The 24,957-nt window shown below is 45.2% G+C and overlaps 1 protein-coding gene across 4 annotated transcripts in view; it reads left to right on the forward strand.

Annotated features, from left to right (window-relative positions):
* SHC3 (SHC adaptor protein 3) overlaps window positions 1–24,957 on the forward strand; it is a 171,633-nt gene that overhangs the window by 95,511 nt on the left and 51,165 nt on the right. For all 4 annotated transcript variants that reach the window (XM_054502226.2, XM_054502228.2, XM_063649672.1 and 1 more), the window contains 4 exons: window positions 4,585–4,648; window positions 7,259–7,378; window positions 11,221–11,274; window positions 16,888–16,939. In XM_054502226.2, the coding sequence (XP_054358201.1) occupies window positions 4,585–4,648; window positions 7,259–7,378; window positions 11,221–11,274; window positions 16,888–16,939 (290 nt within the window). The remainder of the gene's footprint in view (window positions 1–4,584; window positions 4,649–7,258; window positions 7,379–11,220; window positions 11,275–16,887; window positions 16,940–24,957) is intronic.

Consider the following 24,957-nt stretch of genomic DNA (forward strand, 5'->3'; position numbering starts at 1 on the left):
CCTAGCTGGCCCCATGGACCGATGTCCAACTCACACAGGGAAGCATGCAGCAGGAGTGGCTGTGTTTGAGGAGCAACCGCCCTCCTGCTATAGCCCGGCAGAGGTGCTGGTTCCAGGGAGGGGTACCTATGTGGCCCAGTCAGCTTTCTGCTGATGACAGGAGCCATGTCACCAGCAAGAAGCTGGAGCTTCCCACTGGTGTGGATGCTGGGAGGGAGCAGGTGTGTGGGGTGAAGAACAGACACTGTCCATTTCACCCATGGGCACCTCCTTGCTCCTGGGGAGGAGTCTTCAAATAAAAAAGGAAAGTGTCCCTGAGAGGAGAGGGGTTGGGTGGAGCCCTGGAGGGGAGGTGCTCGCCATGGCTTAGAGGCTGGAGATTTAGTCTCAAGAGTCTCAGAGGAGACAAGTAACTTACACAGGGCATGGGGTGGGAGGATATCCAGGAGCACCAAGGGGGTCGCCTGTTTCCCTGCAAGGTACTGCCAGCCTGACCAAAGGGCTCAGCACTGGGGCTGTCAGTGTCACCTCTCCACCCCTGACCTCTCTGTATCCACCCCCTGCAGTCATCCCTACCTCACCAAGGGGTCAGGAGCTGCAGCTGGAAGGTTAGGAGGCACTTTCTTCCGTGGCCACCTGGAGGTTCCCTAGGCAGGCCCTAGGGAGGGGGGAGGAGAGGTTTAAATGAAGGTCAGGGTTTTTACTGTTCTGCTGGGCCTAGACATGTTTATTACTAAAAATAGATAAATAGGGTTACACGTAAGTGATGGAAGGCTTTCTCTTGTGTGGAGGTGAGTGGATTAGATTCAAGGCTCCGTCCAGCCCAGGGAGGAGCAGGGCCAACTGAATGCATTGAATTAGAAAGGACTAGGGGAGTGGGATATTCTTATTGTACCAGCACACATTCACTCAGGGTTCTGGTCACACGGTGGCCAGAAGAGGGGACGAGCAGGGGGAGGTTTAGAGGCTGGAACTTTAGAGTCTCAGGGTTCTCAGAAGAGGCAAGAAACTCACTCAGGGTGTGGGGGTGGGAGGGTGTTATGGAGCACTGAGAAGGGTGCCTTCTTCCCTGCAAAGGACTGTAAAGCTTCAATATTTGGCTATGAAAATAGAATTTCAGTATAGGCTTTAATCTGCATTCTGGTTACCGTTAAAGTTGAGTATGTGTTTGTGTTTTTTGGAGCCATGTGTATTGCCTTTCCTGAGAACTCTTTATCCATATCCTTTGCTCTGCCGTCTATTGGGCTTTTGATAGTTTCTTTGCTGACTTTTATTAAGACAATTACTTTGTTGACTGTGAAATGTTACATATTTTCTTGTCCATAAATTTTTTATGCTATTGAGTGTGTCAATATTTTTCTTTTCTGGCTTCTGGATTTTGTAACATCCTTCCACTAAAAGATAATTTTAAAATATTCTTCCCGGCCGGGCGTGGTGGCTCACGCCTGTAATCCCAGCACTTTGGGAGGCCGAGGCGGGCGGATCACAAGATCAGGAGATCAAGACCATCCTGGCTAATATGGTGAAACCCCGTGTCTACTAAAAATACAAAAAATTAGCTGGGCGTGGTGGCCGGTGCCTGTAGTCCCAGCTACTTGGGTGGCTGAGGCAGAAGAATGGCGTGAACCCGGGAGGTGGAGCTTGCAGTGAGCTGAGATAGCACCACTGTAGTCCAGCCCGGGCGAAAGAGCAAGACCAAGTCTCAAAAAAAAAAAAAAAAAAAATACACACACACACATATATATATATATATATAAATAATTCCTAGTTTTCTTTTACTACTTTCATCATTTCATTACAAATGATTTCAATTTGTGACCCATCTGTAATTTATTTGCATATAAGGCAAGAGATAGGAGCCCAACATAATTTTTTCCTGGGTAGCTGCTCACTCACTCAAATGCTGCTTCTTGGATATCTCTTTCTCTACTGATGTGCATTGATCCATGCCAGTCACATAGACCATTCCTTGTGGGGCCTTGGGATGGGCTGTAGTGAGATGGATGAGGAGGGAGAAAGATGCTACTACATGATTTCAAAGAGTCCAGTTCTGAAGGGAAGATGGTGAAATCATGAGGACAATGAGGGTTCACATCTGGTGGTTGGGCTGGCTTCTGAGACTTTCAGATGACCACGGAGGTTGCCAAATGTCCCATTTTCAAATTAGCCGAGTTCTGAGGTCGTGATTTGGCTCACAGAAACAGGGTCATACTGAACAGAATGTTAAGAAGCAATCCCTATGATTAAAAACAGGGCAAAATTGGCACCTGAGACTCAAATGGGGATTAAGTGGAATTACATAAAGCTAAATAATGATTGCTAAACGAACAAATTGAAACAGTACTGCTTACCAAAATGTACTGCACTTAAACAGCAAGAAGGGGAATTGAGAATAGTTACATTTAGAATTAGATTTTGGAGTTAGAGTAACTCATTCCAGTCATCTAAATATTGCAGTTATTAATAGTTATGCTGCATTTCTATTTCAAACAGAAATAGATACCATCAGCGTGGTTGAAATGAGAATTCACACACACGTGTTATCGTATGAGCATTAGGAAGGAATTTATGCCAATGATGAAAAGAGAACATTTTTCTAAAAAGCAGTTTCATTTGAAAACTCCTTTGGGGATTCTAAAGGCTCACAAGTGGGATCCTTAGGATTTTCCCTGAGTACATGAGCTCTGAGAAATTTTTGGAACTTCTATCTGCGAATGTGCCCTGAGACCTGTGAATTCTGTTCTGTGTGAAAAGGTATTGGAAAGAAATGTTAACTGTTTTCAGAGCTTTGTAATTCCTTCTAACTGGTGATGCATAGTTTCTACCTCCCTTCCCCAAAAGTAGCACAGAAGCAGCAGGGTCCTGTTGCAAGCTCCAGGGCCTGACTAGATGAGACATTTGATACTATGTGTCTTTTTGGATAACTGTCCTTGGAGTCTGATTTTTTTCTTTTAGACTCCATGTTGGTGGATGATAAAATAAATACGGTGTTTATTAGGAATATTTATGGCGTGATTAAAGGGAGACACTTCTCCATATAATATCTTTCTATCCTGCTGGAACCATCAGAGGTTTAGCTGCCTTGCTCAACTAAGTATGTCACTTAATATAAGAAATACAATGCAGAGATTCACTGTACTGGTTTTCTGAAAATTAACAGATAAAATACAGATAATGGGTTTACATAGTTCTGTAAAGAGACAATTTGACCTTCTTTAATAAGAAGTTAGCTTTTAGAAAGTACTTTAGATGATACATGATTGGTCACTTTGATAGAACCACAGTTAGAATATTATTATAAAATTAATAAGAGTAAGCATAAACATCAAAAACATTTGTTTCTTGCTTCACTTTTTCCACGTCATGATGATTCATTGCCTACGGTTTTCCTGGCATCTGAGCTTTTAGGAAAATGTTTCCTTCCCTGCTCTGTACAATGAATTGAGTGGCAAATGCGAAGCTTGTCCTGATAGTCTGTCGCCTAACTGATATGGACATATTTCTCTTAAAAGCACTGTGTTGTTATGGTGATTATTTTTCGTCCACATGGTAGAAATTAATCTGAAGAAGTATTGAGCTCAGAAAGCTTATAGAATGTTTCTGAGGACCTATTCTGTCATTCACCGTGTCTCCAAGTCCCTGTTGATTTTTTTCTATGCACTAGTATTTTCTCCTCCATGTGTGAGTGGGAAGGGTCACCAGCTCCTTTCTGGACCCCTGACTTGGAGCCACCTTTGCCCACCTCCCAGGCATTTCTCACTTAGGCTGGGTCATGAGGTTGAGCTGTGTTTCCTCTCCAGCATCCCCTTCCTGCCACCCTAGCCCTCAGCTGCGACCATCCTGTCTTGCTTCCTCACCCTCTGGGGTCCTCCTGCCTCATGCAGAATCATGTGTGGGACTCTTGCCCTCTGGCCACTCAGCACCAGGACACTCTGCCTCCTCCACCAGGACCCATGCCTGCACGTCCCAGCAGCCTCACCAGTGCTGTTCCATGGAACTGCCCTGCACATCACCTCACTGCCAGCTTCTTTATACACCCTGCAGTTCCTCTTCTCCTTCCAACCCCTCTTGATTTTGTAAGATTCACTAACCGCAGAAACTGGGAATAAAACTCAGATGACCATGTTTCTTTTAATTACATTCTAACTCACTTAAGAAGGATCTTGATCAATCAAGGTAGTTGATGAGGTTTGGGCCTGATGTGCTGGCCAAAGCCATGGAGATAAATAGCATCACAGTGTCAGGAAGAGTATATTTTAGGGTGCTGACTTACAAAAATAGAATCTTAGCAAAATGTAAAAAAAAAAAAAAAGTGTAGCATTGACACAGATGACATTGTTAGTATCCAGCCACCACAACAAAGAGAACTAGAATATTGCCAGGAGAGGTTTTACGATGACCTGTTTGCGTTTTGTATAGTTTTGTGTTTTAGAAGAAGAATCGGATGACTCCCAAATTGACAGGTCTGTTTTCTATACTGAAATAAACAGGCAATTATTTTCTTTGGATGTGCAAGTGTAGCATCTCTGGGTTCCATAATCCTGACTGACATGTAATAAAATTGCTTTTTCTTCCTGTCCTAAGGGAAGCCATCAGCCGTGTCTGTGAAGCTGTGCCTGGTGCCAAGGGAGCCTTCAAGAAGAGAAAGGTACTGTCCTCAATGCTCTGTGTCTAACTGTGTCTCCTTTACTTCCTTTTTTTTGCCACTCGGTATCTTCAGTCACACAGAATTATTCATTGTCTTCTTTCTGTGGCCCGGTGCTTGCTACTTCTAAAAGCAGAAAGGGCTTAGATTGCTTTCTCTCTCACATGGTTGAGGACGGTTAGCTGTCCCTGTCTCAGAAGTAGACACCCTGGTTACTCACTCACTGTGGCTTAAACTCTGAAGACAATGGTAACAACAGACACTTAAAACAGGGTCAGGCTTTCCTTTAAGCACTTTCAATACATCAATTTACTTAACTACAACAACTGAGGTAGATACCCCAGTGGTATGCTGGTAAATGTTTAACAACCAGCTCTCCAGGTTGGGCAGGGGAATGAAAAAGAGAATTTGTAGCATTTTCTGATTTGTGTGATGTCAATACTTCTACTGTGGCCGATTTCAATTTCTCAAAATTATATCCCGTGAAAGCAGAGTCGGGAAGAGATATATAGTAGCTCATGGTTGTATAATGTTTCCGCCATACAGGTACTGTGGGCATAAATAACTTGAAAACCAGTTGGTAGTTAATGCAACAAAAGAATTAGGAAGTGATGCATGTTGAGCATTTATTGTCTGTTTTTTTTTTGTTTTTTGTTTTTTTTTTTTTGAGACAGAGTCTCGCTCTATCCCCCAGGCTGGAGTGCAGTGGCGTGATCTTGGCTCACTGAAATTTCCGCCTCCTGGGTTCAAGCGATTCTCTTGGCTCAGCCTCCCGAGTAGCTGGGATTACAGGTGTGCGCCACCATGCCCAGCTAATTGTTGTATTTTTAGTAGAGATGGGGTTTCACTGTATTGGCCAGGACGGTCTCGATCTCTTGACCTTGTGATCCACCCACCTTGGCCTCCCAAAGTGTTGGGATTACAGGCGTGAGCCACCATGCCTGGCCCTATTGTCTGTTTTTTTAAAGGTAATTTATTTAATTGTAAGTTTACATACATTCACTTTTAATAACAGCTGTGATTAATAGTCAGATTATAAAATTCTGAAAAATTTAATAATTGGCTCCCATCAGCTGGGCCAAGCCAGCACTAGAATACCACTGGATATCCCCGTATTACAGACGATGACAACTGTGAATGGAGGGGAAAGGCCACAATGCAGGTAGATGTTGTCTGAGAGCAAGCTCAGAGGGCTGGGCTCCACAGGCTGCAGGTTCAAACACTGCACTAGGACTTTTCATCCTGAAGATATTTGAGTCAGAAGGAAAAAAAAAAAAGCCTGGATTAGGAGAAACCATGAAAACCTCCTCAGTTAAGTTGTCTAGTGAATACGCAGCTAAATCCACAATCAAGGCTTTTCTATGCCTAACCTGAATTGTGGAGAAAGCGTCCTTCAAAGAACCTCTGAATCTGCCCTGAGGCTGCACATTCCTGATTCCAGATCATCTGGACAGCTGCATGTGTGGCTCTGCTGATCCCAGGCTCAAGCTTGTTTCTGTCTTCAGAGCTTGGGGACTTTCATGCACCCTCAGGGCAGCTGGGTTTTGGAAGAGAACTCTGAATGAAGACTCAGAGGTGCCAGCCCTGCTGGTCAGTCCATGGGGAACCAAGTAAGGCTCCAGAGTCTCCACTACAGGAACTAGGACGGCAACTGAGAACAGAGAAGGGGAATCTCATCTTCCAGGTCCCAGCTCATCCTGGGGCATCCTCATGGTTCTCTTGGTGGAAACAATGCCCGTTTCTCGGCTCCACCCAGAATCTCATGGGTGGGGCCTCAGCATCTCTGTTTTTAAATAGCTCCTTCAGAGGATTAAAAAGGGTGTGCACCTGGTTAGGAACTAATTAGCATATCAAAAGAGAGAGTGTTCTAATCCAAAAAGAAGGGATGGGTTGGTACCAAAGGGCATTGCCCACCCAGGTACCTAGGAAGAAGGTCCCTGGCCCCAAAACACAGCTGTCAGTCCCCTGTAAGGACATTTCTGACAGGGTAATGGGAACTGTATACCAGCTACAGCCAGGCCACATCTATCTATCCTTATGCTGGCTCTAGGCCCATGGGTTTCTAAGAGGACAGTCCATGAGAACCTTGACCAGGGAGAGTGTTTGCTCCAAAAAATTTGTGGTCCATTCCCTTCAGCCGCGAACATCCTTGCAGCTCTCTGGGATTCTTGTAATCCTCTAGAGCTGGCCTGCTTTAGTCTTCCTCTAAGTTAGTTTGACTCTTCCTCTGAAGTAGATGTGATGATACCAGGTTGCTGAGCCTACAAAATGCGATGGACTTTCCCCAGGTTTACATACGAGGACTTCTCCATGAGACACTTTCCAACAGGGCCAGAGAAAAGGCCTGGAAGACTGATGCCTCTGCCTGCCTGCAAGAGTTCTCACCTCAGCATTTGCATATTATATGGTTTATAATTTGCATGTTGCATATTCTAAAATTTGCTTATTAGCTTCGGATCCCCCTACTCCCAGCTTATTCATTTCACATTTTGTCTTCCTATGCCTAAGGAGGGAGGAACAGTTAGTGAGAGTTTGGGTGTATGGCAAGCATCCACATCCCCACCCTTTGAGATGGAAATGAAACAGCTAAAGTAATGCTCTTTAATTTCACAGCCTCCAAGCAAAATGCTGTCCAGCATCTTGGGAAAGAGCAACCTCCAGTTTGCGGGAATGAGCATCTCTCTGACCATCTCCACGGCCAGTCTGAACCTGCGAACTCCGGACTCCAAACAGGTACGTGGGTGCTCAGATTCCCTGTCCACAGCCCCAGGTGATGAGTGTTTCTCAGGCTTCTTCCTTGCAGCTTTACTGAGCTCACATAGCATATTTTGTGTCAAATTTTTACTAGAGTGTGAACTTTGGCCACTTTGAAGGATCACCAAGAGAATGATAAATGAAATTGGCTCTCTTTAATTCTGCTTTTTATTTCTTTGGAGGATAATGCACAAAATCATTGGTTTACTTGCAATGTAAAAAAAAAATGATGTGCGCGCAAAGTCTCTTCTTAATGTCCTTGCCCTTATTTTTTTCTTTTACACCATATTTAATTGGTTTTACAGGCCATATTTTATTTTATTACCTTTGAAGTGGATGGCATGTCATGGTCTAATTGGTGATTTTTTTTCCTTTAGCGGCTCATTGTTTTGGAGCATCTTGTAGTACATAGTGTTGTAGGGGTAATAAGAAGTGGTGTTGTCTATGGAATAGCCAATGTGGAATGAATTTGGAGCTGACTGAGACACCACAGCCACAGTGTTAATTAAGGCTAATTTTATTGAGGATGGTTGCATTCCTGCACAGTGTCTATCTTTTAGATTTCTCTGATCTAGTCATCGTTAATTTCTTTAGCTGGAGAAATAGGTGTTTGAGTAGCTATTTTAGCTACCAACAAGGCACTTCTGAAGGTCAAATGAGGCGCAGGAGATGAAATGCTTGAGCAGTATCCAGGGGGGTGTGGAGTGTGGACTCTCCTCCCTTGCTGTGCCCTGGCTCGGCTTCTGGGGCTGGCAATAGGAGCTGGAGCTCAGATGGGACCTCTCTATATAATACTCTACCTGATTCCGACATTGTCACCAGGGATGCCCGCAGTGACCTTTATGTTACTATACATATTTGTATTGATTGATTTCCATATTCCCCAGGTTAGTGAGCAGCATCTCCAGCTTCATTTATTCCCCCACCTGCCACCCAAGATATTGAAATAAATCCTGGATCTAGCACAGAAATGGGAAGCAAAACCCAGGCTTTGTGTTGACTTAACTAGATACCACTTCTCACTGCCTCCTTTTGTCCTCACAGGACTGATAGATAATTTCTTGTCTTTTTATCTTAACTTGTCTAAGGGACTAGTTCACTAGCTCTGGAGGTTGTGGATTCTGAATATTCACCAGGCTCAGCCTTTCTCTGGCACGGTCCGAGACTGCGCTGTTCATGAGGGCTTGTTGGCTGGGCTCACCTCTGCACTCTCCTTCATGCCCGGAGCTGTTCCTTTCCCATGTCTCCTGGACCTTTTGTTTGGTCCTCAGACTTCTTAAATCTGTGGGATCTTCTCCCTGAACTCCCCTCCTACCTCAGTAAAATAGAAAACAAACTAAGAGCAGCGGGATGAGACTGGGCTGGCCCTCTCTGTCCTGGAACATGGCAGCCGAAGCAGGTGTCCAGTTCATGTTTTCCTGCCCTTGGTTTGGGCAGATGGGGCAAAGTGGCAGGTTCTGGACACCCAGGGGGACTGATAGTTTGGTTGATGAGTGTGTGTCGGGGGCAAGAACACAAGGTTCTGACTTTCCCTTCCAGCTGACTTTTGGGCCCAACTGTAGCAAATTGAGAACAGCCTGGCTAGACACTCCCTTCTCCATCCAGTGAGACAGCAGCAAGACAACAGCCGCTCCCCTCTACAGAGTTCCTAGTGGAAATGAGATGCAACACCCTCAGGGCAAAACACGTGATTTAGGTCAATTCGCTCTAATTTTCTTACCCTGGTTTTCAATTTCTGTCTTACCCAAAGAGATAACATACAATCACACAATAAGGCTCACGCATCACGTCGACCAAATACGACTTTCATTTTTTTTTCCAAATCACAGCTTCCAATTTAATTTCCAAACTCCAGTTTTAGACCTGCCTTATAAGCAAAAATTAAATAAGCAAAAATGTAAAACTTTGAGAGCCATAGTTTATCATTTCCTGGTGATTGCTATTTCCTCATTATTCTCTTAGGAGCCCTCTACCTTTGCGCCAGAGGGAAGATTCCAGAGAGCTGCAAAGGCCACTATTTTTAGTTCAACTCAGCTGGGGCTTGGGTGCAGCCTCTGTAGCCAACCTCATTTTCTATTCACTTATGTACTCAGGGGTTTCTAGATCCTGAGGTGTTGTAAGTGCCAATAACCAAAGTAGGCATTTAAAACTATTTTATTTTCTATTATAATTCAATTATATTTTATTTCAAGTTTCACAGGAGCATGTTTGGACAAATCCCTGGGACGTATGATTATAGCTATATAAATTCTGACTGCCTGCCCGAAGACAAGGGCCCCAGGGGACTCTGCAGAACTAAACCTGGTTTTGTTGGGATAGAGATGAGCTCTGTTCTCACCCCCAGAAATTTACTTCAATGTCATTACATTGTCTTTAAAAAGATAAAATTAGCATGGAAGACTTATGTAGCTTTTTAAATTTAGGGCAGCTTCTAATTTACTCAGTGTCTACTAAATTCCACTGTACGCTGCAGTTTATAAAGCTAATGGAAATTTCCCATTTTAAAAGTAACATGGATTGTCTGCTCTGGTTTTACATTGATAAATTACAAGAGTGCTTTAGATGGCACCGAGTTGGAATCTTGGATGCTGGCTTTCTAATTTATATACACATGATACAAATGGGATAAAATGGAAGATGGGCCACATTTCCCCCCATTCTAGCTGTGAGTTCTGTGTCGGAGACCCCAGTGTGTTTTTGGAAACATAATCTATAAGTTGAGATGTTTTGGTGTGTGGGTGAGACAGATTCCTTCTGGAAGAGGCATGGTTGTTAAGACCCTGGCCTCGGGGTGGGCCTCCCTGTCATAAGCAGCTCAAGGTCAGACATAACCAGGTCCATGTACATTTGTGTCTTTCCACAAGGTCAGACTTTTATTGATGCATTTTAATAATAAAAACCATGAGCTACATGGAGTTCACTCTGTATCAGAGCTGTGGGCACACAGGCTGAAGCCACTCCACAGGTCAGTCAATATTGCAAACCATATATGAGAGTATACCTAATCAGTATATAAATGTTACCAGATTAAACATTCCACATCAAACCAAGTAACATTTAACATCAAGAGAAAAAGAGATAGGAGTAGGGATTAATAAACCAGTCTGGGGCAAGTGATGTGGACAAAGAGAGTGTCCTGGCTTGATCCAGATGGACACAATGTCTTGCAAGGAAGAGTCTTTGATGTGGGCAGAGCCTTCGTTGGCAGATGCTGGCTGCTCATCACCAGTGACAGCAAGATGGTGTCTGTTAAGAAGGCTGTTTCAAGCTGGTGAAGTCCTCCTTTTTATGACCAGAGTCCTCTGGTGAGGACTGATAGTAAAAGAGTCTGCCTTTTTATGTCCTTATCTTGTTGGGTGCCATCTTTATTAATTAGGCAAACATCTGGTACCTGTTGGCATGCTGCTTCTTGAAATGTAAGATGCAGTCTTTTTCTAAGATGGAGTCACTTATGTTAAGGGTGCTCTATATGCCCCCGTGTTAGATCACAGCTCTGCTAATCACCAGCTGTCTTAATTTGAGCAAGCCACTTGACCCCTCTGGGTTCTGGCTCCTCACCTGTAAAGTGGGATGACGATAGTTCCCACATCACAGGCTGCAGTGAGGCTTCACAGACACTATTCTGGCAAAGCAGCTGGACAGCAGCCATCAGATTGTGAAAGGTGATCTATTGCTATTACTTTTATAATCATTATTTTTATATAGATACCAATTTTCAGGAAAACATGTCAATTTGTAATGCCTGCCAACAGACAGTTGCTTTTCCAAAATGTGGAAAGGGCGATAACAGCACATCTCGTTTCTTGTTTTGGGCCTGGCAGATCATAGCGAATCACCACATGCGGTCCATCTCCTTCGCCTCTGGGGGAGACCCGGTAAGTACTCTTGGGGTTGGTCTCTTGCTCTTGTTAGGAATTTCTGAGAAGGGACCCCTGCTTCAATAATATGCCTCGCAAGACACTGTAAAAAAAGTTAATTGTGGTGGCAACTAATTTCCCCCTCCTGATTTCCATAAAAGATCTTCTTGGCCATCATTTTATTTTTAGGGGTAAGCTGTGACAAGGACCCCACCATTAGTTTTCATTTCATTAGCCAAAAGCTGTCGAAAATCCTGGAGGCACTGGCATTCTTACGAGGTAATGAAATAGTCCCCCTGGCCCCAGAGTTGCCACAGGCTTCTCACGCCATCATTCAGCTCTTGCCCTACTTTTTGTTTTTTTATTGGACCTCCATATTAATATTTTAAGTCTGCCTGAAGAATGTGAATTTACTTAGTCTGCTTTATTCATAAGCATTTAAAATCAGCATTTTTCTCTCCCAGTGTAATACTGCAGCCTTTAATAGTTTGCTTTGCCAACAAGGAGGGAGTTGCAGAGAGAGAGAGAGAGAGTAAGAAGGAGACTCGAGAACAGAATGAGAATGTTCTATTTTTGCCTCACATCTTTAATGAAGAAGGCGGAATAACAAGGGAATTTGCTTCCCACATTTGGGCGGGAATGCTACAATAGGATGTCAGCATCCAGCTTCAGAGTGGCCATGTCATCTAAACTGTACTGTCATGAAGTTGAACTCAGAAAACCACCTCTTGCTCCCGGGGCAGGGCGGAATCCGCACACAAATTGGCTGCTCACTGTGGACAGCCTGGGCCTGCAAAGAAACCAGGCAGGAAATTGGTCACAAAGGAGTGAGGCACAGAAGGCAAAGGGAAGAAAGCCAAGTCAGCCCTTTCCAGAAGGGAGGGGGAAGAAGGCTCACCCTCCAGAAAGTTCTCATCTTAATTTTTATGCATCTGGGTAAAGTTTCCACCAGTTTGGAGAAAAGTTTTAAAATTAGAATAATAGAGTGAGTTTTTCCTGGAGCTAAATTTATTCAATTGAAAAATGATCTTATATCCTAAGATGCCATCTTTTTTACTTTTTTAGTGTTCAATAGCCTTTTAATATAAAATAATGTCCTAGAGGTGGTGTTTTTGTTATTATTGCTATTTTGCATTCTTTAGCCAAATTATGAGTAGGCAATCTTCAGATGTTACATAAAGGTTTACTGGTCCAAGATCTCTTCATTTCAAGGTTGAGGACCCTGCATTTTACTAGCACAAGTAGGAACTTTTCCCTGTGACTTTTCTACCTTTTCTTCCCATACCCCTTCTACCTTGAAAACTGGATTAGAAAATTGCTGTTGGCACATTGGAAGCCAAATTGAAGGAGCAATGTCAAAGGTAGACTCCAGAGCCTTGACATTTCCAAAGGACTGTACAATTGGGCCACCAGTCTCAGCAACAGGGAAGTGGTACTTCTCCCTGCCCTGCTGTGGCAGCTGCCAGAGGCAGGCATCATGGCCATACTGGGCATCACTCCTGCCTGGGCCAGCACGAGCTGTCGTGGAGAGGCTTGGGCCCTGCTGCTTCTCAGCAACCCCATCTCAGACCCTTGAGCCAAGGGCACTCTGCAGGGGAAGGTATTTGCGCACCCAGCAGATGGTTCTTTGCCCTTATATCTCTGCTTAATTGTCAAAGGATAGTCAGAGCACTGTTTAGCCCTGAGATCTGCCGTTCCATAGGGTCAAGTGGCTTGGGCCTTTTTTTCATACTTAAGATCTTCTTGTCAAAAGTCAACCACAATGGCTTTCTCTTCTTTTTTTTCTTCCCTTCCCTTGCTATGCCTTTCCTTTCTTTCTAATCCTTATAATTTCTTACATTTTATTGTAAGATGAAAGTCCTCATTGAGATGCATATTCAGAAAGTGGAAGTCTTCCCCAATTGAACTCATCCAGCAGGGTCTCATTCTGTCACCCAGGCTGGAATGCAGTGGTGCCATCACTGCTCACTGCAGCCTTGACCTCCCAGGTTTAAGTGATCCTCTCACCTCAGCCTCATGGGTAGCTGGGACTATAGGCACACACCACCATGCCTGGCTAATTTTTTGTATTTTTAGTAGAGACAGGGTTTCACCATATTGCCCAGGCTGGTCTCAAACTCTGGGCTTAAGTGATCCACCCACCTCGGCCTCCCAAAGTGCTGGGATTACAGGCATGAGCCACTGCACCTGGCCCAAGGTGCATTTCTTCAGATGCTGTCTGTATGTGTATGTCAACCTATTTGCTACCTAATTTGCAGTGGTTTTCTAATTGCTTGCCCCTTGTGATGTCTGGGACCATAGTTTCTTAAATTTGGAGGATAACCCAGTTTGACATATAAAAGGCAGATGTCTTGTACATCTGCATTAACAGCTTCCTTCAAGAGCTCTTCTTAAACCTGTCTTAATGTTGACATTATGAGTGAAGACACACATATCTAGATTGTTGGGGGCCAATTACATTGGTTTGTGTCAAAACTATTTTATTTTCAGGATGCACATAGGACTATACATATTTTTTTCAGATTTCCTCATCACATCTTATTTTTTTTTTAAAAAATTGGAAACATTTAGTAATCCTTAAAGTAATCCACAACCTTTTATATTTTCTGTGATTTCTTTTTTCTGCTTTATAAAATGTCATAACACAGAACAGGAAGCCTAGTTACTTTCCATTTTAACCAATCCAAATGCATTTTATATTGTGCATGAGATTACATTCCAAATTGATTTGTAACCATGAATTTAGCACATTATAATTGGTAGACATTTTTAATAAAGCTGACAATTCTATATTCTAGTCCTTGTTCTCCTGCTAAGTGTACATGTCACTTATTGCTTAGTGCCTCAGTTTACCCAGTAGGAAAATGGTATTTTGAAATAGCAAACAAGATAGACTAGAAAACTTTATTAATTCCTCTCTAAAAAGGGCATGCTGTGATTATAATCTATGGTAATTAGCAGTGTTAAAAGACCACCACAAAAATGCCAGAACAATGGCCAGGCACAGGGGGTCCTGGGGAGTGGGAACAGGTATAGAATAGATGCAGAACAGCACTTGGCAGCTCTGTCTTTGGAACTTAGTGTGCTTCCTGATGACAAGAATATTGTTTTGAATGGTAATATATTTGCCTGCTCTGCCAGAAAAGGATCAATATTGGCATCAGAAAAGCTTGGCCATTGACCATCTGAGAGACAGGGACATATTATGTCTCTCTATTCTCCCTCCTTCCCCAACTTTGAGCCAGAGTAAGAATGTAAAAAAAATGTATATTCCTTGTATTCATTACTAATGCCGACTCTAATTTTGTTACCTGAATATGTACAAAAACAAATTAAAAATAAACTTCTTATATTTATACTTTTTATTTAACTCTACCCCTACTTAAATTTGAAAGTTAAATACAAGTAAACTTTGTAAGGCCAATGACATTCAATGTAATATTACTTTGCTGTGATGGACAAAGTTCGCTGAAACTAAATCTCCTTCTGAATGTGATGCTGGCCTGGCCACCATGGGGCAGAATTTTTTAAGTTCAATGTCTCTTCATTACCATGGGCACCTGGATGACTCAATTCTTCCGCTAATTTCTTCTATTCAAGCAAAAACTTCAGTTGTACATCATGTACAAGTGTAATGTCAATTTGCTTTATGTGGGCAGAGAAATCTACCCTGTGTCTTTTCTTTCTAATTCTTTGAAAACCTAGCAATCATAATGTTGGAAATCCAGCTGCAAATCCTGGCATTGAAATTTTGTGCAGAACTTGATAACACAGTGGTCATCTAAATGATCCCAGTTACTCTTATATTAATTTTAAGATAATCATGGAAATGAAAATAAAAATTTTTTAAAATGCTGGTGACACCTCAAACACTGGAGAAGACACCTGTCCTACCCTAGGGTTCTATGAATTTCAGCTTGAAATCTAGTGCTATCTTAGATGCTCTCTAAGGATCCTTCTGACATTCACGTCTCGTGAGTTCAGGAAGTGTCGATGATTACAAGCTGTTATCCTTGTTTTTGCCAATAACTTCAGATTCTGACTGGATCCTCCTTGATGGAAATGACCAGAAGCCAGTTTGACCAGGTGGATGATCTTTCACTTCCTTTCCCTAGTCAGCCTGTGAATACACCAGGGAACAGTGTCCTGAGCAGAAAAGAAAACAGCTTAGCTGAGCCACACCCTGCAGAATGACTGGGGAAGCAGCACCATTGTCTCAAGAGCTTCTGGAAGAATGCTACACTGGTGTGGTCTTGTTGAGCTGTGTAAGATCCAGCGGGATGGGGTGTGGAAAAGTGCCTAGCACCACCCACCTGAACCTACAGCAGATGTCCCACAACAGTGACATGGCCGCCCCATACTCACTCTCTCCCTCATCTCTCTCTCCTTGGAGAGCTTTTGTAGGGCACTGTTGAGAGACAAGGGGATGTCTCCTTTGCCCCTAGAGAAAACAGTGGAGCAAGTCACGACAGAGCCTTTTAGGTGCTGGCAACATCAGGAGCGTATCAATAACCTGGAAGCCCTTCAAAGCAATGACATATGGGAAATGTCTGCCAAAATGGGGTAGACTTTTACCAGTTGCCCCACGGAGTCTTGAATGTTGAAAATACCAGCTTTGCCGAGAAGCCTTTTCTGCTTTCAAGAGTTAAGATAATTATTGGTTTCTCTGTTTATTTGTAATGCACATGGTTGCCGTGGTCTACTTTTGAGGTCATCATTTTCCCTATGCACTGATTATATGAGAAGGCAGGCAAAGAAACTCACATTTCATACGGAAGGATGAGACTTCTCAATAGAGCTCATATTTTTAAAACGTATTAAAGTATTAAGATCATTATTTATGTCCAAGAAGAAAATAACCATTATATCTCATCCACCATGAAGGCAGAATTTGCAGTCAGCCTTTGAACATCCACTCTGGTTTTCTTCTAGCCTAGTGGTTCTCAAAGTGTGGCTCCCAGAGCAGCAGCAGCTAGAAACTTGTCAGAAATGCAAATTTTGAGCCCTTACCCCAGAACTACTACCAAATTAGAAACTCAGGGGTATGGCTTAGCGTTCTATTTTTAACAAGCCCTGCAGGGGATTCTGATACCAGCTCAAATTGGAGAACCACTGGTGTAGACAAAGCTGAGAGCAGTAGTTCTTAACATGTGGTTCATGTTACAATCATCTAGGGAGCATCTAAAAACTAATGCACAGGACTCACATCCAAACCAATTAAATGGGATTATCTGCACGTTGGAACGCAGGTATCAGTGTGTTTAAAGCTTCTCAGGCAATCCAACATGCCTTTTCTCCTTGCTGCTCAAAGTGTTAGTGGACTTCTAACCCGTTCCGGTGGGATACTGAGACACTGCAGCCTCGGTATACATGGGAGCTGGTTAAAAGTGCAGGACCTCAGACCCTACCCCTGAACTGCTGAGTCAAAGTCTGCAATGTGAGACCTCTGGGTGGTTGCTACCCACATTATATAGCTTGAATCTTCTGGAGGCTGTTTCTTAGGCAGCATTTGATTCTTTAGCTGTTTGGTGGTTGAGTCCTTCTAAGCTCACTGGTTTGTGCCCTGTGTCCCTGACTGTGTGGTCTCTCACTTGTGATTAGTGATATAGACATCTCTGTTTTCTTTAACAGGACACAACTGACTATGTTGCATATGTGGCTAAGGACCCTGTTAATCGCAGAGGTAAGCAGTGCTTGACCCCTATAATTTTTCATTTGTGTACAGCCAGGCTTCACATTCTATACGAGCTCGTCCTCATTATCTCAGCCCCCTCCCAACAAATGAGCAGTGCCATCTTGTATTACTAAGGATGAATGAGGTTTGCAAGGGTTGTAGATCGCCTGGCTGAGTTAGGAGGTACTGGACCTCTCTGACCACCAAACACACACCTGTATCCAGATAGCTGGTTTGGTACAATTGATTTACACACAATCAGCCCCTGCCCATATTCTGACAGTGGCCTCGGTTACTCCTGGAAGACCACCAGCTGCCTGTCCTCCTGCCCAGCTTCAGCTCCTGGTGTGTTCCCAGTGCCCACTAAGCCACCCCTAACTACTTCACTCTGCCCTGCCAGCCCTAGAGGCCAGTGTCTGAGCTCAGGTGCTGTCTGCTTACACCCCTTTCAGCTTCTAAGTCTTCAGGCACAGGCTGGATGGGGGAAGTCATTTATAAAACCAAAGCCCATTGGATGGTAGCATGCCTGGGGTGGGTGGGACTGACCAAGGTGCACTACCCTGGAGTTCCAGGCAGCTATTGATGCACCACACCACAGCTGCAATTTAAAACTCATTGATGAAATAACAAATGGAATTAATAACAGCATAAAACAGCACTTCCTTCCACTACCCCCCTACCCCAGGTACCAACTAAGATTTTCTAGTTTGTTTTGCATTATGTTTATCCATATACATACCCTCTCTTTTTAACATTTTCATACAGATGAGATCCTAATATTCTGTTTTGCTACCTTACCCTCCAATGCTATATCTTGGACATATTTTTAAGATAGCCCATACGGAACAGGTGAACTGATCCATGATGCAGCTTTATGGAGAACCATCCCCCACACCGCTGCCTGGGGAGCTTAAAAAAATCTCAATGCTCAGGCCTCAGAGAGTGGGGCCCAGACAGTAAAATTTTCTAAAAGCTCTTCAGGTGATTCCAAGGTACCGCCAAGGCTGGGAAATAAGGCTTAGGTCCAGATCCTGAAGGAGTTTAGCCCTGACTCATTGACTTCATATCTCTGGGGCAAACCAAGAGTACTTTCTGCCCACAATACAGTTCCTGTCCAGCGACATGGGAATCAGGATCGATTCCACATGTCCCGTGGCTGCCTCACCAGGCTCTCTCAGGTTTGCATGTGGTGATACTGTGAAGACAAGTGCCAGACCTGTGATGCAGAAAAGGATCTCCACCATTTTTGGCGTTTGAGGGAACCACCAATACAGGGGCCCTCTTATGGACTGAATATTCACGTCACCCCCAAATTTACATGTTAAAATAGAAACCCCCAATATGATGATATTGCATTAATTAAAGGCCCCAATTGAAGGTGATGTCTTTGGGAGGTCATTAGGTCATGAGGGGGAAGCCTTATGAATGGGTTTGGTGCTCTTGTCAAAGAGACCTCAGAGAGCTCCCTCACCCTCTTCCACCCATGTGAGGACACAGCAAGAAAGCGATGTCTGCAAACCAGGAAGAGAGCCCTCAGTAGACACCAAGTCTGCTGGCACCTTCCAGCCTCCAGAACTGTGAGAAACAAATGTCTGTTGTTGAAGTCACCCAGCCTATGGTGTTGTTACAGCAGTCCCAGCTGACTAAGAGAGGCCCTTTGTTTGAGACAGTTAGTGGGAGATACTCACTCTGTATTCCCACCTATCTATTGCGTGTAACAAACTACTTCAAGCTTAGCGGCTTAACAACAACCATTTTATTATAATAGAATGTGGGTCAGGAATTCAAGCAAGTGTCAGCTGGTCAGTTCATCTGCCCAAGTGGCATCGACAGGGGTCATCAAGTGGTCTTTAGCTAGAGAGTCTGGGCTGGTCTAGGAGGTCCAAATTGGCTTCGCTTCCACACCTGGGACCTTGGCAAGGATGACTAGAGGCTCAGCCCTCTCCATGGAGTCTCAGAGACTCTCCAAGTGGCCCCTTCATCCCTCTGGGAAGTAGGGCTTTCTGTATGGCAGCTCTAGGTTCCATGAGACCCAGAGTAGATGTGTCCAGTGCTCTGAAAGGCCAGGCTAAGCTTCACTTCTGCCATAGATTTACTAGTCACAGCTGTCAGCCAGGTGTGGTGGCTCACGCCTGTAATCCCAACACTTTGGGAGGCCGAGGCGGGCAGATCACGAGGTCAGAAGACCAAAACCAGCCTGGCCGACAGGGTGAAACCCCATTTCTACTAAAAATACAAAAATCAGCCGGTCGTGGTGGTGCGCACCTATAGTCCTAGCTACTTGGGAGGCTGAGGCAGGAGAATCGCTTGAACCTGGGACACAGAGGTTGCAGTGAGCCGAGATCGCACCACTGCACTCCAGCCTGGCAACAGAGCGAGACTCCGTCTCAAAAAAAAAAAGCTGTCACAGCCAGCTCAGACTCAAGGGGAAGGAAGCCACATGTACCCTTCAAGGAAAGAATGTCAAGGAATTTGCAGCCATCTTTACCCCTCAACCCTCCTTTCACCATGTATGAGGAGGCCCAGCCTACCAGATGACAGTGTGGGCAGGGAGGGTGGATCTAGCTGCATCCCTCCAGCAGCCCAGCTATGAGCATGTTCTGCTCCATCTCATCAGTGTCCTTACCAGGGTGACTGCCTCCATGAAGAAGCCAGTGGCAGGGCTTTCTCCCAACTGCTCTGTTTTCTTTCTTCCTCCCCTACGCCATGTAGAGGGGTTAATTTAGGAAGATTGGCCTCTACCACTGGGCAGAGTAGCAAGAAATTCTGGGTGTGAATGTTCTTATTTGGGCTCTTAAAAGTCCCCACACTGGGGCTTCTAGGCCTCTGTGTATGAGCAGACCTTGTAGTGTTGTGGCTGCAGACACAGCCCCTAAAGACCATCAGGGACAGAACGCATCCCAGAAAGTCTTCTGTAAAATTTTACAGTTACGGGTTCAAGTCCCTCGATGCTGTTACTGTTTGTCTTTTTCCATGCTGATTCTTGCTTCTATATTCTCGTGTGTGTTTGTGGTTAATCTAGAATAATTCTAATGAGAATCTATATTTGTCTCTCTGGTATCAAGAATCCATGGCTTCTATAGTTAATCCAATGAAAGGACAAAAGGTTCCTGACCCAAGTCATTAAGTTGGATGGTAACCACCACCACCACCATCTCAAAGAGATAAGCGTGGAAAATGAGCCGTGTTTCACAAGGTTGGTAAATTATAGCTAAAAGTCAGGACCATAGGAGGCCTAGGCGATGACTACTGGCACCTGTAGGGATGCAATTCCCAACAAGTCAGGCTTTGCTAAATTCTAACATATCATTTTCTTTTTACATTGGAACTTTCATTACTACCGGGTGACTCCCATGCCCTGCAACCTTATGTGTATGTTAGGCAGTTCCAAATGATGCTCAAATTAGGCATATGACTGCCTACAGAAAGCATGTAATTTGTATACTTTATAATTGTAATGGTATCCCTGATCAGGCGCCCTCTGGTACTCCCTGAACCGAGACATGGAAAGTTGTTTCCTATATAGTAGTTCCCCCTTATCTGCGGGGGTATGTTCCATCCAAGTCCCCCAGTGGATGCCTGGAACCACAAATAGCACCAAATCCTACACATACTATGTTTTTTTGATCTGATAACTGAGTCAGCTACTAAGTGAGTGCCAGGCAGGTAGCATATGCAGTGCGAATACTTGGAACAGAGCGTGGATTCACGTCCTGAGAGGGACTGGACAGGATGGCATGAGATTCCATCACACTACTCACTCAGAATGGCGTGCAATTTAAAACTTATGAACTGTAAATTTCAGAAATTTTCCATTTAGTGTTTTTGGACTGAGGTTGACCATGGGTAACTGAAACTGTGGAAGGCACAAACTTTGGATAAACCATGATGACTATGCTTAGGTGCTGCTGACCCAATGGGAAAGAAGCCTACGTATCCAGCCTGAACAGCGGCTCCTAAGACATCTTACTGCTCTTTTCCCAAGATTTTCTGAAGAACAGGAGGTCTTAGGAGTGAGTGGGCTTGAGTGGGAAGCCCACATGGGGAAGACAATGCTTCACACAGCCAAGCTTGCCTCTTCTGGGCTTCTCGAATATGGTGGTTTCAACAAAAGGAGTTTCTGTTTCCTTTGGCCCTGGACTGCTGTAGGCCCCAAGAGGTGACTTTCTAAAAGAGGTCTGAAATATTTTGAACTCATTGGTGGAAGTAACACAGCACTGCTTCTAACTTTTCTTTCCCTTGGCAGCAAAGCCTCAAGTGTATAATGGGTGAAAGCAATGGCTTGTTTTTTTTAACCAGGTGGTTAAATATGCCATCAAATGACACTGTGGCAGGAGGTGAATTTTCTGATGGAAGGATGTTTCCCACATTTGGCTATTATGAGCAGTGTTTCTACAAACAAAGCCAGGCTCTGTGCTTTACATACCATGCCTGGGCTGAGAATGCTGAACATATTTTTCCAGCCCTGGCCTCTGCCTGAAAGCCAGCTCTGTGTCTCCACTTGGGAGTCTCACAGGCCTCTCAAACATAGGCAGACACAGATAGGTCCAGCACTTTCCTCCTGCAGAGCACCTGCTGGTCTCTATCAACCGCAACCCCTCCCCGACTTCCCCAGTTCTTTGCCTTCTTTCCTTCACCTGCACCTGCTGGCAAAGCCTTCCATCTTACCAGTTCTTGCCACTGCCCTGCTGCCCCCTGACAGGCTCCATAATTAATCATCAGTCACTCTGTGCCCGCTCTTCCACTCTAAAGTTTTTTGTCCACATGGCAGCCAGAAGGATCCTTTTAAAATGATGCAATCTTGTTCCTCCTCTGCTCACTCCAAATAAAATGTCCCATTCCCCCAACACCCACAGGACCCTCTGTGAGCTCACTCCCACTCCATCCCATCTCACTTCCTATGATCCCCTCTCCCTGCCACTCCAGCTACACTGGCTTCTGGGTCTTCCTTGACCCTCACCGTGCCAAGCAAGCTCTTGCCTCCTGGGCCCTGTGCCTGGCCTTCTACCACCGGCCTTCCTGGACTTCTCTCCCTGACTCGCTTCAGGTACCTTCTCCAGTGTCAGCTCTAGGGCCACCTCCCCTGATCATCCTGTTTACCATCCTACACCAAGCATCTTCCAGCACATCTTCCACCACCATCCTCCACCACGTCCTCTACCACGTCCTCCACCACTGTCCTACACCACGTCCTCTACCACGTAATACACCACTGTCCTCTGCCACTGTCCTCCACCACGTCCTCTACCTTGTCCTCCATCACCGTCCTCCACCACTGCCCTCCACCACGTCCTCCACCATGTCCTCCACCACGTCCTAGCACCACCGTCCTCCACCACATCCTCCACCACCGTCCTCCACTATGTCCACCACTAAATCCTCCGCCATCGTCCTCCACTGCGTCCTTCACTACGTCCTCCACCACATCCTCCACTACATCCTCCACCACCGTCCTCCACTATGTCCACCACTAAATCCTCTGCCATCGTCCTCCACTGCGTCCTTCACTACGTCCTCCACCACATCCTCCACTACATCCTCCACCACTGTCCTCCACCACCATCCTCCACCACGTCCTCCACCATGTCCTCCACCTTGTCTTCTACAACGTCCTCCACCACATCCTATATCATATCCTCCACCACCATCCTCCACAACGTCCTCCACCACTGTCCTACACCACGTCCTCTACCTTGTCCTCCATCACCGTCCTCCACCACTGCCCTCCACCACGTCCTCCACCATGTCCTCCACCACGTCCTAACACCACCGTCCTCCACCACATCCTCCACCACCGTCCTCCACTATATCCACCACTAAATCCTCCGCCATCATCCTCCACTGCATCCTTCACTACGTCCTCCACCACATCCTCCACTACATCCTCCACCACTGTCCTACACCACCATCCTCCACCACCATCCTACACCATGTCCTCCACCACCATCCTCCACCACCATCCTCCACCATGTCATCCACCACCGTCCTCCATCATGTCCTCCACCACGTCCTCCACCATGTCCTACACCAGGTCCTCCACCATGTCCTCCACCACGTCCTCCACCACTGCCCTCCACCACCATCCTCCACCACCACCCTCCACCACATCCTCCGCCACATTCTCCACCACTGCCCTCCATCACGTCCTCCACCACGGTCCTCCACCACGTCCTTCACTACTGTCCTCCACCATGTCTTCCACCACGTCCTAACACCACCATCCTCCACCACCATCCTCCACCATGTCCTCCACCATGTCTCCTACAATGTCCTCCACCACCATCCTCCACCACATCCTATACCACATCCTATACCACATCCTCCACCACCGTCCTCCACCACATCCTATGCCACCATCCTCCACCACCATCCTCCACCACGTCCTATGCCACCATCCTCTACCACCGTCCTCCACCATGTCCTCCACCACCATCCTCCACTGCATCCTCCACCACCGTCTTCCACCACGTCCTATGCCACCATCCTCTACCACCATCCTCCACCATGTCCTCCACCACCATCCTCCATCTTCTTTGTTTTACATTGTCTTCCTTTCTGTGTTCATTTCCTAGGGCTGTTATAATAAAATGTCACAAACTAGGTGGCCTGAAACAACAGAAATTGATTCTTTCACCATTCCGGAAGCCAGGAGTCTGAAGTCAGGCAACAGCAGAGCCATGCTCTAGGGGAGACTCCTTCCAGCTTCTTGTGGCCCAGCCATTCTTTGGCTTGTGGCAGCATCACTCCTCTCTCTGCCTCCCCTTCCTATGTGTTTGGGCCCCTCTTCTTATCTATTATAAGGACACTTGTCCTTGGATTTAGAGCCCTCCCTAATCCAGGATAATCTCATCTCGAGATCCTTAACTTCACCACACCTGTAAAAACTCTTTTCCACAGGTTCCAGATGGTCAGGGGGCATGACTTTTGCGGGGGGGAGGGCACCCTTCAATCCACTACAGAGGTGTATTTTTATTTATTTATTTTCAGTGTCCACTGAAACTCTTCCTAGATCCTAGGGCAGGGCCTTGTGCACAGTAGATGCTCAAAAAATGTCTGCTAAATAAAGTCTTCAGTAAATATTTTGTATTTTTTTGTGTGTGTGCTCTCGTCCAGGAATTTCCCTAGGCTATGTATCTGGAGGCCAAATCACTGTTTTGGACATCCTCAACTTTTCTGAAATGGTCATTTTACTTTATAATTCCACGGGTAGTATATGAGGTCTTCTTTTGTTCAACAATTGGCAGTTTTAGACTTTTAAATTCCCACAAATCTGATGGGTGCAAAATGCTATATCCTTATTACTTTAATTTGCCCTATCTGGGGCTAGGACATGTACTGAGAAACTCATCATAGCAGGGTGGCTGAATGTTGGATTTCTTACTCTTCTCTGATTTAAAAAAAAAAAAAAAAAGAAAACTAGATCAATTCAGAGTGCATGGCTACATTGAATAAACAAACTAAGGTTGTCTGACCAGTCTGAGATTGAGGAGCCCTCATCTCTCCGGTAGAATTCATTAGTTTTTGGTGTTCCTTTTAAGGGGTGTGGGTTATCAGCTCACTAAGATGAAAAGACAGCCGTCCTTGTTTAGCAGGACTTTTCCTCATTTGAGTAATGACTTCGAGTATCTCCAAGGTTCCCCATGCCCTGGCCAGCTGCTCTGGAATGTGGCTGGATCAGAGGCTACTGGTGTCTGGATGAGCAGCCACTGGAGAACCCCAGACGGACTGTGGGAGCCAAGCCACCCTGGAGAGGCTGATGGACAGCACCTGGGACCCGTAAAGTGTGAGGCTGGGGTGTGGCTTCCTGAAAGTGGGGCATGGATCCCGATAAGTTTTTTGCCTCGGCTTGGGCAGGGTCTCGCTGTTCACGCAAAGCTTGCCGAGGCAGTGGCCTATGCCAGAAGTGTGCAAACAGCCTACTGTGTGGGACATGAAGGCTGGAGCACTGGCTCACAGTTCTAATCTGGAAATTGAGGATGATCTTAGCCCGTAATAGCAGAGGAAGGGCAGGATGGCTGCACAGCAGG

This window comes from Pongo pygmaeus, chromosome 13 (assembly GCF_028885625.2).
Source record: "Pongo pygmaeus isolate AG05252 chromosome 13, NHGRI_mPonPyg2-v2.0_pri, whole genome shotgun sequence".
NCBI lineage: Eukaryota > Metazoa > Chordata > Mammalia > Primates > Hominidae > Pongo > Pongo pygmaeus.